Source organism: Colossoma macropomum, unplaced genomic scaffold (genome assembly GCF_904425465.1).
Source record: "Colossoma macropomum unplaced genomic scaffold, Colossoma_macropomum, whole genome shotgun sequence".
NCBI lineage: Eukaryota > Metazoa > Chordata > Actinopteri > Characiformes > Serrasalmidae > Colossoma > Colossoma macropomum.
Genome location: NW_023494788.1, coordinates 30,367,503 through 30,382,543, shown reverse-complemented (window position 1 = coordinate 30,382,543; position 15,041 = coordinate 30,367,503). Strand labels below are relative to the sequence as shown.

Sequence of the window (15,041 nt, the reverse complement as noted above, 5' to 3'; positions counted from 1 at the left end):
GGCTTCTATTGAGTGCTGTGTTTTCCTCCTGACGCAGAAAGAGAGAGAAATGAAAAGCTGTAAGTCATGTCAAGCAGGATGCACTGGGTCAGGGATCTCCTCCGCGTAGCCATGGTAACGTGCCCGGCAACCGGGAGGAAGTTTTGCCTCATACTGGCTCCTCACTGCTCATTGGTCGCAGAGCGAGAGAGAGGGGAAGAGGGAATGTAAAAAATAGAGAATCGCACAATAATGAACCAAAATCATTCTCAGCCATGCCTGCTACTTGAGGCTTTGTTATAAGGTAGATACTTCAGTGAAGAGCTGTTTAATACTAGCACTAATGCAACATTGGAGACTCAAGCACTGTGGTCCAACTCATGCAGCATCTTGCTCAAAGTATGCCAAGTGACCCCTGCTAGTAGAGGTAGCTGTTTAAGTCTGTGTGAGAATAGGGAAATCTGTTAGTGGGATGCAGCATTTTCAATGACGGCAGCACATTTACGGACAGTAGCCGGCTGCATAATTCATGCTCGCCTATGAGTTTGCAGGCAGGCCAGTCAGGACTAATGGATAAAGAAGGGTCTCCTGCAGAAGACGGTAGTTAGGAGAAAGGACATTGGGGCAGCCATTAAGGGATGTCGATAAATTAGCAGAGAGGAAGAGAGGAGGAGGAGATTGTGGAGGGGGGAAGGGGGGCTCCTGTCTGCAGAGAAATGAATGGGCACTATTAATATGAATAGAAGAGTATGATTAAAACCCAAACCGCCAGGCAGCCTTTAACATGTTCATAGTTAATTAAGGCAAGCAGTTTTGAGCTAGTGGTTCAAAAAGGTTATAGAAAACTGTCAAAAAGGTAAAGTAGGAATTGTAATTCTAATTAACTGCAACTAAAGGAATGAAGCTGGCGTGACACCAATTGCTTGTGTGGGAACTTTGCAGTTAGGCTTGATAAACAGAAACGTAGCCTGACCTTCATCTGCCTCCCTCCCCTCCCTCGGCTGTGTGACCCTGAGGCTGCAGCCGGTGAGGCTGACTGCTTTTCCACCTTCAAAAACAATCCCATTTCACTTGGTAATCCAGGCGCTGCCCAGACTATCACACTGGGCTAACAGCAGTAATGCTGTTTTGGGAGGTGGTGGGGGAGTGGGTGGGATTAGAGTTTGCTGAGCTCTAGCTGCCACTATTCCTCCACACACTCTGTCTCTCTACCTCCCGAGATCTGGCGTAGGCCGCAGAAGGCAGAAAAATGGCTGAATAATAAATTCTAACTCAATAAGACTGGAGACAGCTGGTGCACTCAGACAGAGACGGCCTTGTCTTGGCTTCTCCGCAGTGAGGGAACAAATACACATAGCTAGCGTGCCCTGGTAGCATAGTAATGCTATTCTGTCTTTTTTGCTAAACAAACTGTTTATTTTTTGGCTCTCATATATCAGGCTAGCATGTAGAGGTGGGTACTGTGACAATATTTATCGTCATTGTGATCAATTACAGCACAATACACTTTTCTGAACATACTGTCAGTAACATCAGTACTTGATTCAGAACACTGAACTGCAAACTGCATGTTGCATTACTAAGACAGCATTATTAGGCCTGCTTAATAATTGGAGTTCAGCATATGTGAAATGCTGAATAAAAATTGTTGTGCTCATAGTATCAGACAGTATTCTTGTGGCAATGCTGGTTCTTTTTTCTGTTTCAAAGTATCAATCACACATATATATGTGTGTGTGTGTGTGTATATATATATATATATATATATATATATATATACATACATATACACACACACACACACACACACACACACATATATATATTTATAAATATATATATATATATATACACATACACATATATATACACAACTGGTGGGACCACCCATAAAAATGCTTCAGAATTTCTTAGTATGCTTATTATGCCCCCGTTTGCTTTAATGACAGTGTGAGCTCAGGACTCCATATGTTTGTGCAAAAGCATCTGATGAGTAGACCAAATCCCCCTGAGAGTCATATGAATGTGTTTCAATGGAATGATTAACACAAAAAAAATGTACAAAGGCCTTAAAATCCTAAAATTTGAATAGTGACCAAGAAAAGGGCAGATTTTTTAAACATTTCTTCTTTATTTCAATTGTCATAACTTTTCTTTGTTTTCAATTTTTCAAGATTCTAAAACTGTTATTTCCAGGTTTAAATGAAAAAAACAGATTTTCAATGTGGTCTCAGTCTGTATAAATGATTTTTCTTATTGTGAAAATATCTCTGAGTATTGTGATGTTATATTTTTGCCCACCTACTGGCACGCATCTTCTATTTTGTATATGAAACTTGACACAGTTGACACAGCATTCTGCTGATCATGCAACATTAATGATCAGCAGCACTGAACACCTCAAGATGCTTGTAGAAGGAGGGGAGGTGCTAGATTTGCCAAATAAGCATGCAGATGATTGACTGGTCAGGATGTTGCTCAGCACTGAGCAGAGAAAGCCTCTGTAGACTTTATTTCCAATGAGAAAATGGATATGGCCGCATTTTTTTGGTAATCTCAGGCAACAGTGAGCATATGGCACAGCTGGCATTCAAACCTAAATCTCAAAACATTATCAACCCCATGTTTCAACTGTTATAGTCAATATAATAACAAGAAATGTTCTACTTTTAGTACAAAAACAAAACAAACCAGTCTGGTTATTAGGCTGCATTGTACACTGTGAATAAAGTGCTTAATCAGGCTCTTTGCAGATGCAGTTGACCCAGGCCTGCAGCAGACCACAGGAGGGTGCAGGGTTTTAAGGCTGACACAAACACAAACTGCTTTTCAGGACATCAGCAAGAGAGGGATAGCAACTCAGCAAAAGAGCCTGGAGGTGTTAGCATTGCCAGAAGAAAAATACAGCATGTATGTGTGTGAGCACACAAAATGGATCTGCAGTCCAACTGCTCTACATTCTACAGCATAGCTAAATCGAATGTGATTGTGTGTGAAAGTGACTGCTTATTTGTGCAAGTGCATGCATCTGGGTTACCTTGAGGGAGTCGAAGCATGCAATAACGCGGCCGTTCTCCACGTGGCAGGTGCGTGAAGGGTGGGCGAACTTGCACTCTGTGTCTGAGCGTGAGCAGGCGCCTCTCTGGAACTCACGGCACACCTCCAGGGTCAGCCACTTGGTGTCGCGGCCCATGGCCACGTTGATGGCCATGGTGGTGCCTCAGCGACAAGACGGGACAAGGCCTGGGAACGGGACCGTCCGGGACAGAGAAGGTCAAAAAGCGACGAGTGTATGGAGGCAAAAATCACTACTGCAAAAGGGAGGGGTGTGGCTAGTCAAAAATCACTGTGCCACAGCACTTGCTTTCAGGCAAAAGAAAAAAGACATGCTCAAGAACAGTTAACAAAAATCAAGGAAAAGGAATATGTCACTCTGTAAGTTCTCTTTCTTCTTGTGTGGTTAGTCCCGGGGCTGCTTGGAGCAGAGGGCAGGTGTGTCCAGTAGAAGGGTGCTGAGGTTGGGGCAGGTCACTGTGCCATGCTGCAGTGGATCCTTGACCGTGCGTGACAGACTGAGGCACTAAAAGAGCAGACTGGCACGTTCTCCTGGGCTGCGGTGGCTGTTTCTCTGTCTAGACTCTCCCACAAGGGCTCTGAGTGTCCTAAAACAAACCCCTCTTCATGCACACAAAAGTACCTCACACTTTCTCTACCTTCAGGCTCCTAAATGCCCCTCTCCAACTGCCGCAGTCAGAGTGCTTTCTGAAGATGCTCGCATGTCTGGACGACATAAGACAGAACAACAGGGCAACTCAAGAGAGGCACTATAAAGCCGTTAAGTCCAAAAGAGGAAACTAATCGACTGTCCTTGTATTAACAGGGCAATATGGCCAGTGAGGGGGGAAGGAGCTGGGAGGGGGGGGAGCTGGGATCGAGGAACAGCAAATGGGCCGATTGACTGTTTGCCTGTCAGGGTGAAATATAGCCCCAGTCAAGGCCAAGCACACTTACAGACACACATACACACAGAGGGCAGCGGGAGACAGCGGATGTGGGGGCGGCAGCGTGGGAGAAAGCGTGCGCGGTGAGAGGCTGCTGCAGCATCCAGCCCAGGCACTTCGTGGTGATGCGTGTCCTCCTCCTTCTATTTGAGTCGCATTCTTGTCCGTCCTGCTTTCCCTTCGTCCCTTCTTCTCATCGTAGCCCTCTGCCGTCTCCCTTGGTTACTTCAAAGCGAAAACCTGTCCTTCAACAAGAAAAAAGAAAAGAATTACAAAAGAGAAAAAGAGCCAGTTTAAAAAAACAACAAAAACAAAAAAGGCCAAAGTGGCAACCTTGACAAAATATGAAGTTCTGGATAAAATGGCTGGAAAAAAGATTAAAAATCAACGCTTACAGGCTCAACTATTTACAGTACACTACGAACCTGTGAGTCGGGGATACAGAGGGTGAGAGGCAAACAGAGCAAGAGAATGAAAGCGCATGGCAGAGAGTACGTGAGAAAGAGAGCATGAGGGGGGAAAAAGAGTGAAAGAGAGGTAGAGGAGGAGCGCAGACAAGAGGCAGGCAGCAATGCACAGGAAAGGGCAGGCTGTGTCTTGATTAAGAGATAGAGGGAGGGAGAGAGGGAGGGAAGGAGAGGGAAGAGAGTGGGGGAGAGAGAAAGAGAGAGAGTGCTACGTCACTTTACATGATCAGCAGAGACAGGCTAAAGTTGATGTCAAATACAACAGAGCTTCAGGAAGCGCTAAAATAAGCTGAAGTGAACTGAATTTTGCACACATTTCAAGGAAAAAGAAATTGTAGCAAGAAAGGGAGAAAGTGAGGGGGAGGGAGGGCAGGTCCTAGCGACGGCAGCTGCTCAGCACGCAGCGTGGCGACAGCCAATAAGTGGACACTTTGCAAACAGGCTGAGTGCAGTGGCGGCCAATGAGGAGCAGCGTTACACCTCAATCTCAGTCTTTATTCCCTCCTGCCTCTTCTGGTAGAAGCTGTTATTGCATCGGCTCCTTGGCTGAATTCTAAAGAGAACGAAGCACGCCTGCCTCTTTTTTCCACAAGCTTTATCAGGAGAGTTTCTGTATTGGTGCATTAGCCAGATATGCAATCACCGCACAGCCTGGGACTAGCACACAACATGCACAGGTGAGGCAGATAAAAGGACAAGAGGAGAAACCAAATGGAAAAAGGGGATTTTTTTCTCAGCCTTAGTCCTCTTTGAGATATTCCTTCAATGGGTGCAAGTTAGACAGAGATGGACAGAGTAATATGGATGTGTGTGGGGGGGGGGCTATAAAAATAAAAAAAACATCAGATCAACAAAAGACTGCATAGAGGCTACAACAGTGGGAGTATGTTTGCAGCCGTTGTGCATGTGTGTGAGTGTTGGGTGGGTCTGACAGTTGATATTCGGTCCCCAGAGAGGGACAGCAGTCAGGAATAATTGGTGATGTGATGTAGATTAGGGTGGGAGATACACAGTAGAACTAACACACTGGTGCAAATCTATGTTAGTGGACAGCTTTTGGGTTTCCACAAAAAATATTTTTTCTGTGATGTAATGTGCTAAAGTCCACCAAAAGAGAGACCACCCTTTTATTCATTTAATTTCCAATCCAAATGACCATTAAGTACAAGTTATTCAGGAAAAAAGCAGAAGACATATTTAACAAGAAACTACACAAAAGCTTCAAGTGCTAAATATAATATATTTTTCAGTATTCAGTGTGTTCACCTTAATTACAACTAATAAATTGCTGCCTTAATTACAGCTTCCATTCTTTTCAGAAGAATTGCTTTCAGTGTTTTTAAAGAAATCTGCAGCGATATTTTTCAAACCTCAAACGGTCAGTCAGTTGGTTGCACTTTCTGCTTTTCACAATCAAAGTAATCCCAAATAGTAATCGTCAGTCCATTAAACCTTACTCCACAAAGTCCAGTTTCTGAGTTCTAGCGCAAATTTTCCTTTTCTCAGCTTCTTGACTGCTACATATTCTTTCAGATCCACATCATTGAGCTGTCCTCTCCAGTGGAAGGATGGACTAAAATACCTGTAGATCTGAAGCAAGAAATGAGGTAGATTTTCATCAAGCTCTCAAAGATTAAAGCCTTAGATACTGATTATCTGTACTGATCTCTGACTTTTGCACAGCACTGTATCTGCAAGCTAACAAGCAAAATCCATATGGTGATGAAAACGATTTCTTGACAGTAAATGACAAGTCGCTAAGCTATTTGATTTCAGACAGGCATACAAATAGCGCTCATTGGCTTGAATGGAGTGACAGTATAATGACTATGTGCTGTCACTGCATACATAATTGAACTTTCCAATTTTGTGTAGGTTTTGTATGTGTGACGTTAAAAAGTCACGAGATCACCTGCTATAACGCAGCGTGTGGTAAGAGCCTGGGCGGTCTGTTACCAAAACAAACACAGTGCGCTGAAAGCAGGAATAATTATGCACTCAGCAGGTTTAAACACTCAATTGGTTTGATTTAAAAATTATGGCCCCTGACCAGAACTCATACGTATGTATGCAATATTTTCATCAAACCTAATGATTTCTGGAAAGTAGGTACATATTACTTCTGTCACTTGAGTGAAGAATGATGACTGGCTTTCACTGCACTCATATTTTAACCCCTCACTCCCACTACTACATATTACATAGATCACATTGTAAACATATTGTTTCATAGTAGTTACTACTTACAGTAATGTGCAAAAGTCAGACACCAACCCTCTTTTATTTAATTTCCAGTTAAAACGACCATTATGTTCAAATTATAATCACATATTTTGCAGGAAATTAGACAGAAGCCTCAACACCCAAGTACAATATCAATTTTTATCAAATATTTTCATACTGTACCCCAGGCTTTTGAACTAGTTTTGAAAAATCCTGTTTTTTCACTTATTTTCCTTTGACTTTGCTCTTCTTGATCGCAAGTTAATTATCTGATATCTCAGCTCCTCAGATATATCTCCTGATAACTAGTACTTAATGGCTATTTTGACCAGATTGGTAATAATAATTGTAATATTAGTAATAATAAATATTGATAAACTTAAATGTAGATGACAAAGCATAGCAGGGCTGAACAATGACTTGATGACTTGAAGATGTAGGACAAAGGGATGAATGAATAAAGAGGTTTGGGAGAGCTACAACAAATAAGACTGCAGTGAATGAGGGGAGAGAGAGAGCACGAGAGAGGGCGGGAGATAGAAGGGCAGATAGGATCTGTCCCCGAGTCTCCCAGAGACAGACACAGACGGAGGAGGCAGCGGGGGTGCGCGTGTGTGTGACTGCGCAGACAGACAGCCCAGAAGGAGAGCACTGCAGTGAAGTGGGAGAGGGTGTGAGGGATGGTGTGTGCATGTGCGTGCCTGTATATGACACAGAGAGAAAGAGAGAGAAAACGAGAGAGAAAAAAGAGGTGGGGGCGGGAAAATGAATGTACAACTCCCACTTTCAGAATCCAGAACAAAGGCACCTCCACATCAAGAGAAAAAGCCGAAGAGAGAAGCATTTTTTTTTTTTGCTCAGTTGTGCGTGCTGCTCTCTTTTTCCTCTTTACAGTACCTGGCCCTCTGCAGAGGCCTCTGCACCTCAGCTCCACCGTCACTGCAACTAGTGCAGGACAATATTGATAAAATTCAGTACAGCAGCATTTTCCAAACATATCACGGTATCAAGCTACCTGCTGATATATAAGTCTGCATTAAAGGAATTTTCCTTCCATTTTTGAAACAAGAGTTTTATGTCATATGTAAGCATTGTTAACGTTTCCAGATGTCCACTATGCAGTCCATTTAGGAAACTAAGCTGCTAAAAGAGCCTGTTTTGAATTTGTTGTTTTTGTGATGTCATAAAAGCAGTTTAACTTTGCCCATATACATTGAAGGAGTGTTTCATCCTGGACTGCTTTCTGAATGAGGCGCAATTCAGGGCAGCCAATCAGAACAGAAATTTTTACATATATAAAGGAAAATGAACTGTCTTTTTAACTGAGAGATAAAGACAGTTTAGAAAACATGACATGACAAAATAAATTAAAGCCAAGGAAAGGTAAAACACAAGAACAATATAGGATATGGCCTCTTTAAAGCTGCACTAAACATGGTGTCAGTGCACTGCTGTGAAGCCTGAAATAATAATTTTGAAGTCACAATTGTGGGCTCAGGTTTCGAAGGAGTTCTTCGGACCACCCATACATCGTTACGTATTAACCCCAAATGCACAGGCACAAAAAGAAAGTCTGGCTTGATGTTTAGGTCTGCAAAATCAACTTTACACTAATGAAGATATGATGACAACGGTAGATAAGTCACTTACATCCTTGGAAGACACATTCTTCAACAAGTTTTGACTGTGTTCTCTTTGAATATTCTTTCAACACACTCGCAATCATTAGATTCATCTCCTTAGGGTAGGGGTCTGAAGCACAACAGACATCACAAAATGTTCTTCCGCATCTTACGTGCAATTACACATTTCCACCAGAGGACCATCTTACATACTGCAGCTTTAATAAAATTGAAAATGAACCCTTGCAACATTTAGTCTAGTTCTCTGTGCTATAAGAAAAATGTCTTACAAAACTGCCAATGCTTTCTTGAGTGGACTGTTTTGTCTATTTTGCTTGTTCATAATTTTCCATAAAGGAAACTTTCTATTTCATTAGTTTTTCATGTATTTAGACTTTTTTATTGCAGTTAATTAAGCTTGTGTTCTTTATGAATACTACTAAAAGTAAAAATATATATTAGGGTCAGACAGTACCCCATTTTTAATACTTTAAACCATGCCCAATTATTCCCGTGGTATTCGGGGAGGTGTGAAAGTAACATTAAAGCATTATTATTTACAAATCTGAAAACTTCAGATAGAGTAATTCGCTTACATGGTCACCAAAGAGGTGAACACAGTGCACAATTGTCAAGGTATAATTTAAAAAAATGTCAAGGTCAAACCATCTAACTAACAACTGATAAACGTTAAGCAGTGCTGCAAACTAGGAGAAAACAGATGGCTAGCATTAGCTCAGCTAGCAGGATAACAGCTCTGCTCACCACAGAACATGTTAATTTCTGGCTAAATAAAGCACAGACACAAGTTTAGATGATAATGATTCAGATCTGAGGGAATGAAGTCAGAAGGCGGAACTTACTGTTAGCTTAGCAAGGCTACAGACTCAAACAGTCCACACACCACAGTACAGGTTTAATTCTGACTTAACGCTACTGGTGCTCTTCTGACACAAGTTTAGATTATAAAAACTAAAGTCTGAGACAGCAAAAGGCAGGTAGCTGGTGTTGGAGTTACAGAAAGCCAAAATCTTCTGTTTTATAGTGTCTGTAGGTTGGGACTGTAGCATTTTAGCCAAGTTAATGAGAGCTTAATCAGAAGGCCAAACATGCCAAACAACACAGCACAGACTTGGGTCCAGCTAACTGATGAGAGGAAATCTGAGGCAAATGACCGATGTTGGAGTGGCAGAAGGTTGAAATCAGACGTGTTCTGTGACGTGTGTAGCTTTTAGTCGTCACTGAGCCACTATGACGCTTAATATTTCTGAGATTTTTCTTTGACTCTGATTTTTACCCTCTTTCTATCAGCATCAGTTATCGGTCAGCTTCCATGCCACCAATCAGTGAACCCCTCAAAAACATAAATAGGTGGATTGTGTTTATCTAGCTGTTCAGATGTGGAATAGAAATTTGACACATCGTAATTTTGAAATACCGTCATCATTTTTAAATACCAAGGCATACCTTAAACCCAACCCTAATTTATCTTGTATGACAACAATACAGGTATACTGGTATACACAATTTATCGCCAAGCACTAACTACAACTGCTCAAGCTCAGAGGCCCAGTCACAACATACACATCTGTCTCTGCACAAACACACACACCGCTTCTAAAAGGCCAATTATCTCATTTCTATGTACAGCAGTTGAACTGAGCAGTGAACTGTGAACGGTGTGTGTGGCTGTGACGTTCATAGTGCCACCTGAACAGCCCCTGCCCTTGCACTCATTTGGAGAACAGGCGCTTCTCTCCTCACAACAAATGTCAGCATCCTTTCCATCCGAGCATTAGGTTCAGACCTAACCCTTCACGGTACGCAATGCTAACAGCTACAGACACCCGTGAAGCAAAGGGAGCGGTTATAAATAGATGGCTCGTGTCATGATGTGAATAAGTAGGCTGAATAATTAATGATGCAATGCAAACCGGAAGAAGAGGTCGAGACGGTTATGATGTAGACTCGGCCTAGCCTGCTCATCAAGAGCGCCCTTGAAAAGGCACTTTGCACCAGGAGGCTCATCACTACAACCAGCTACGCACCACACCATATGGATATCATAACGTATATACAGGCTATCACATAAAAAGATCGTTCGACAAGCCGGTGAGGCTCTTTCCGAGCATTAAGATGAGGAAAATGTAAATACATTTTGATATATATGTCTTGATGACTAATAATGTTATCATTTTGAGCAGCAACCATTTCCTCTGCCTGAGCAAAGACAACGGACAAAGGATCTTCTGTTTGATGCTAATAATATTATCAATTCACAGGGCAGTCTTCAGGCAGGCAGTGTATGCACTAGCAGCTATGTGAAGTTGTTTTACTGTGATGTTCTACATCTCGGAGAAGCAATGTAACGGATGTAGAGAGCAGGGCGTGCATGTTACTGCTGCAGTTCTGTGAGGAGGACTGTAAATATCAAGAGTCTGGAAAAGGCAAGAGTGTATTGACTCTACAAGGTCACTGAGCCAGTAGCACAGAAACACACACACGCACATACACACTTCACATTGCAGTGACCTTCAGGAATGCAGCAGAATGAATGTGTATGCACAAGCAGCGTGGGGGATGACTTGTGTGTAAGAAACAGACTGTGTTTAGGATTCACAAGCCATTCTGTGATGACTGACCCTTAGCAAGCTACTGAGGAGTTTAAACGAACCGAACACAGTAGTGTGCAAAAACCAGAGTGCATCTTTCATTTATTTAATTTCCAGTCAAAATATCATTAATTACAAGCTATTCATGTATCAGGAGATATTTCTGAGGAGATTAGATGAATAATCTACTTTTAAAAGCAATGGAAAAAACAGGACTCGTAACAACTGTGCAAGAGCTGGTAATTAAAACTGTCATCATCAGACAAACAGTACTTAGAGCTTTCATCTTCAAGAATGAGGAGAAAATCAAGCTCCACTCTTGCTTCAGATCTGAAAAATCCAGAGGTGTTTCTGTCCATCCTTCCACCGAGAGAAGACAACAACACTATGGGTCAGAAGGATGTGTAGCAGTCAAGAAGCTGCTACTGAGAAAAAAAGAAAAGTTTCAAGTCAAACAAAGAATCTGCTGGTGTTTCTAAACAATGGACTGTCCAGAGCTGAGACCTCAACATCATTCAATGTGTTTGGGATTACTTGGATCGTTGCAGGTCTCCTGAAAAGAACAGAAGCTGTAATAAAGGCAAAAAGTGGACAGACTAAAAAAAATAGCTTAAAAAAAAATGAATCCCTTGACATTGAAAAATGAATAACTTGACTTATTTAACTGACTGGAAATTAAACAAATGAAGGACGGCCTGTGACGTCTGCACAGAACTGCACATGCAATAACACTACATAAGACAAAACTTCTAACCATAATTCACCAAATCCACAAAATAATTCCAAGTCCGTCTCGCTCAGTATGCAAAATATAGACTCGCTTGCTGAAATGCCAGCTATCCATTTCCTCATATTTGTTGTACACACATCTCTCCTTATATAAACATTAGTTGTGATAAAGCCTCCAGATATATGTATGTGAAGGCTGTACCCACAGGCAGAATAGTGCAGGCTCATGCAGGCAGTGCATACACAACAAAACCTTCACTGAACAAGCTAATCGCAGAGCCCCAGGCTATCGATCAACCAGATCAATGTGACATTATTTAGTCGTTCCAGACGTAGTAATAATTACTGTGACACTTTTCTCTGCTCCCTCGCTCTCCTTCAAAACATAAGAGGTTACAGTACACCAGGTTAATAATTAGTGAAACATTTCCCTATTACGCATCTAAAACATATACCCCTGCATATCTTCAGTCCAGAGTGAGCTTAGCATTACCATGTAACCCGATAGCGTAAGTCTGAGATAAGTCCTTCAACAGATCATTGACTTAAACAAACCTAGACACAAACCTGCTAACCAGAATGTTTCAAGAGCTAACAGTAATATTAATGACACTGCAGGCCATGGAGCCTTTTATTTGCAAGCTATATTAGTGAAGAAATACATTATTTAAGATGGAGTTCACAGCCAAATTCATCACCATCTATGTCATTACTAGAATCATAAGAATGTTATTTTGAGCTTTTGAAGAGAGCTGGGTGATATGGCAAAAATGTGATATCACAATCATTCAATAAGTTTTGATACGATGCATGATAACTCACAATATTTAGTTTTTTTGACATCTGATAAAGATGGAACAGAAGTAGTAGTGTCACATTTAAAAATACTATAAAAACTATTAATCCAGTGATTTGTATTCAACATGTACACTTACCGTGCTGCACTTAATCTAATTAAACTAAATATACTCTCTTTGTAATCACACGTGCAGTTGGCAAGTGGTTTTTAAGAGCTGATGATATCCTTCATCGCAATAACAATATCATTATATTGTCCACCTCTATTCAAAACCTTATTAGATCAAACTGTTGTAGTGGTACACACAAGGCTAAGCTGTCTAGAATGGGTGTGGCACTTTTCTAACAGAGAAAGTCCAGAAGGTAGTCTGAATACAAACCTGCGGTAAAATATGGAAATACACCAGAGTAAAGATAAGTTATTGGACATGGCATAAAATGAAATGGCACAGATGCACATGAGAGCTATGAGGATGTGGCAGATTAGCGCCAGATATATGTGAGATTATTTTCTCAGACAACATATGGTGGACATGGAGCTGTGTTTTACGTGGCTGAGCTTGTCCGCAGCGGAAGAGGGAAAAGTCCAGAAGTCAGCAGGCAGAGGTCGGGGCAGGAGAGCCAGTGTGGTGTGGACTCCAGCGCACTGCGCCCCTTCAGCAGCAGCGCAGCTCCTCAGTGTGACCTTCATCACACCACCCAGCCGCAGGCGGGCCGAGCGCCACTACCACATGGCTACTGCAGCCTCACACAGTACATGCAATAATCACAGGCATATAGCATGGGCTTATGTTACTGTATGACAGCTATGCTTCAGTGCTGCCAACTTATAATGCGCAATGCATCTACTAATACTCTATTACAGCTTCCCTACTCTCTGTAGAGGTACTGGTGCAAAAGCCAGTAGTCATTAAACATTTAACACTTTCAGAGAGCATCATACAGAAAGGCTGCATGACCTGAAGCATGTGCTTTGGTTAGAAGAGGTGAAGAAACTGCTCGGGCATGTAAACAGAAATCCTAGCGAGCAGCAGAGGTCTTAACTTGCAGCTTCTCTTGGCCGTTTACCCAGCGGAACTGAAACTGCAGGCAGCAAGATCAAAAAGAAGAAGCACACATTTGTGGAACAGAATTAGACAAGGTCTTGTTTTTACCATTCATTCCAATCTACTTTCACTCTTTTTGTCCACTGCTGTCAATTAGAAGTGAACTGAAACAAATGAACCTCATTTACACTAGTGACTAAATGACTGATCAACTCACAGAGGCTTTTAATTCCCATCTTTCCTTAAAAGGGCTATGTCACACTGACTTTTCCTTGCTTTTTTAAATAAAAGAGTTTGATGCAGAATGTAAACATTGTTAAAGCTGCACTATGTAGCTTTAAAGTTTCTTTATGCACATTTCACGACTAGTCCATATAGTCCATGGAAACCAGGCTGTGAAAACAGACCATTTTGAATCCATTGTTTTTGTGATTTCATGAATTCACACATATCTGCATATTCAACCTGCGCAGTTTAGCCATTCACAGTGAAGTTAGGGGTTGGCAATATAGCAAAAATATAATATCACGATACGTCAAGACATTTTCAGGATACACCATATCCATCATAATATTTCGTTTTTGAGATTTACAAAGTTGCAACACACAAAATAGTACCTGTAGAGACAAATACAAAAGTACTATAATAATAATAATAAATCTACAACTACACTGATACACTAAATTCAATTAAACAAGCCCAATTACTTTGTAAGTCACTTTGTAATGAAACACGTAGTTAGTCAGTGTTCTTTAAGTACTAACGATATCCTTTATATGCTCAGAAAAGTGAATTGTGACATAATTTATTACAATAACGATAAAATATCATCATACTGCCCAGCCCTAATTTGACGTTATAAGGAGTGTTTCAGCCTGGACTGCTTTTTCAGCAAGACACAATACAGGGCAGCCAATCAGAACAGAGACCATGTACAAATATCAATCTCAAAAGTACTATAACAAAAACAGCCTGTTTAATTCTACGGGAGAAAGAAAGGTCAGAAAATGGTCAGTTAATTATGATTGTTTTTGGTACATAAAACCATCAAAACATCATCAAAAAAATATAAAGTGATAGAAAAAAATGTAATGTACAATATATGTACAAGAAGAGGCACTCCAACTCGTAACACGGTGTCACGCAAATTAAAATCTCTTACAAAATACAGTTTGTATGACACAAGAACAAAATAAAATCGACCTGAAATCAAACCAGAAGTTGTCGTTTTCTCATAGTTTTGACCAAATTGCCTCAATAACATCTTCTGAGTTTTAATGATGTCACCGTGCACCAACTGGCATGGGAGCAATGCAAATAACCAATAATATCATGTTTTACGTCCCCACCACCTCCACATATCATCAAGCAACTTACAAAATGTCCCTAATACAGTGATTCGCTCAGAAAAGCTTCACAGATGATTATTCCTGATTCATACTGACTTTAATTACATAAGATACTATGAAGGTGAGAAAGTGTAAACCAAATTTGAACAGATCGAAACATTTATTATTAGCAAGAGGCCTCGCCAGACATTGCCACAATGATACTGCAGGAAGTG

At 41.2% G+C, this 15,041-nt stretch overlaps 1 protein-coding gene across 9 annotated transcripts in view; it reads right to left on the bottom strand.

Moving 5' to 3' along the window:
* Nucleotides 1-15,041, bottom strand: part of mbnl3 (muscleblind-like splicing regulator 3) — a 55,043-nt gene that overhangs the window by 35,289 nt on the left and 4,713 nt on the right. For 7 of the 9 annotated variants that reach the window (XM_036569150.1, XM_036569145.1, XM_036569146.1 and 4 more), the window contains exon 2: nucleotides 3,017-4,225. In XM_036569150.1, coding sequence (XP_036425043.1) covers nucleotides 3,017-3,190 — 174 coding nt within the window. In that variant the 5' untranslated portion in view covers nucleotides 3,191-4,225. Of the gene's footprint in view, nucleotides 1-3,016; nucleotides 4,226-4,405; nucleotides 4,530-15,041 lie in introns of those variants that run through there. The other 2 variants (XM_036569144.1, XM_036569143.1) reach the window with 2 other exon arrangements.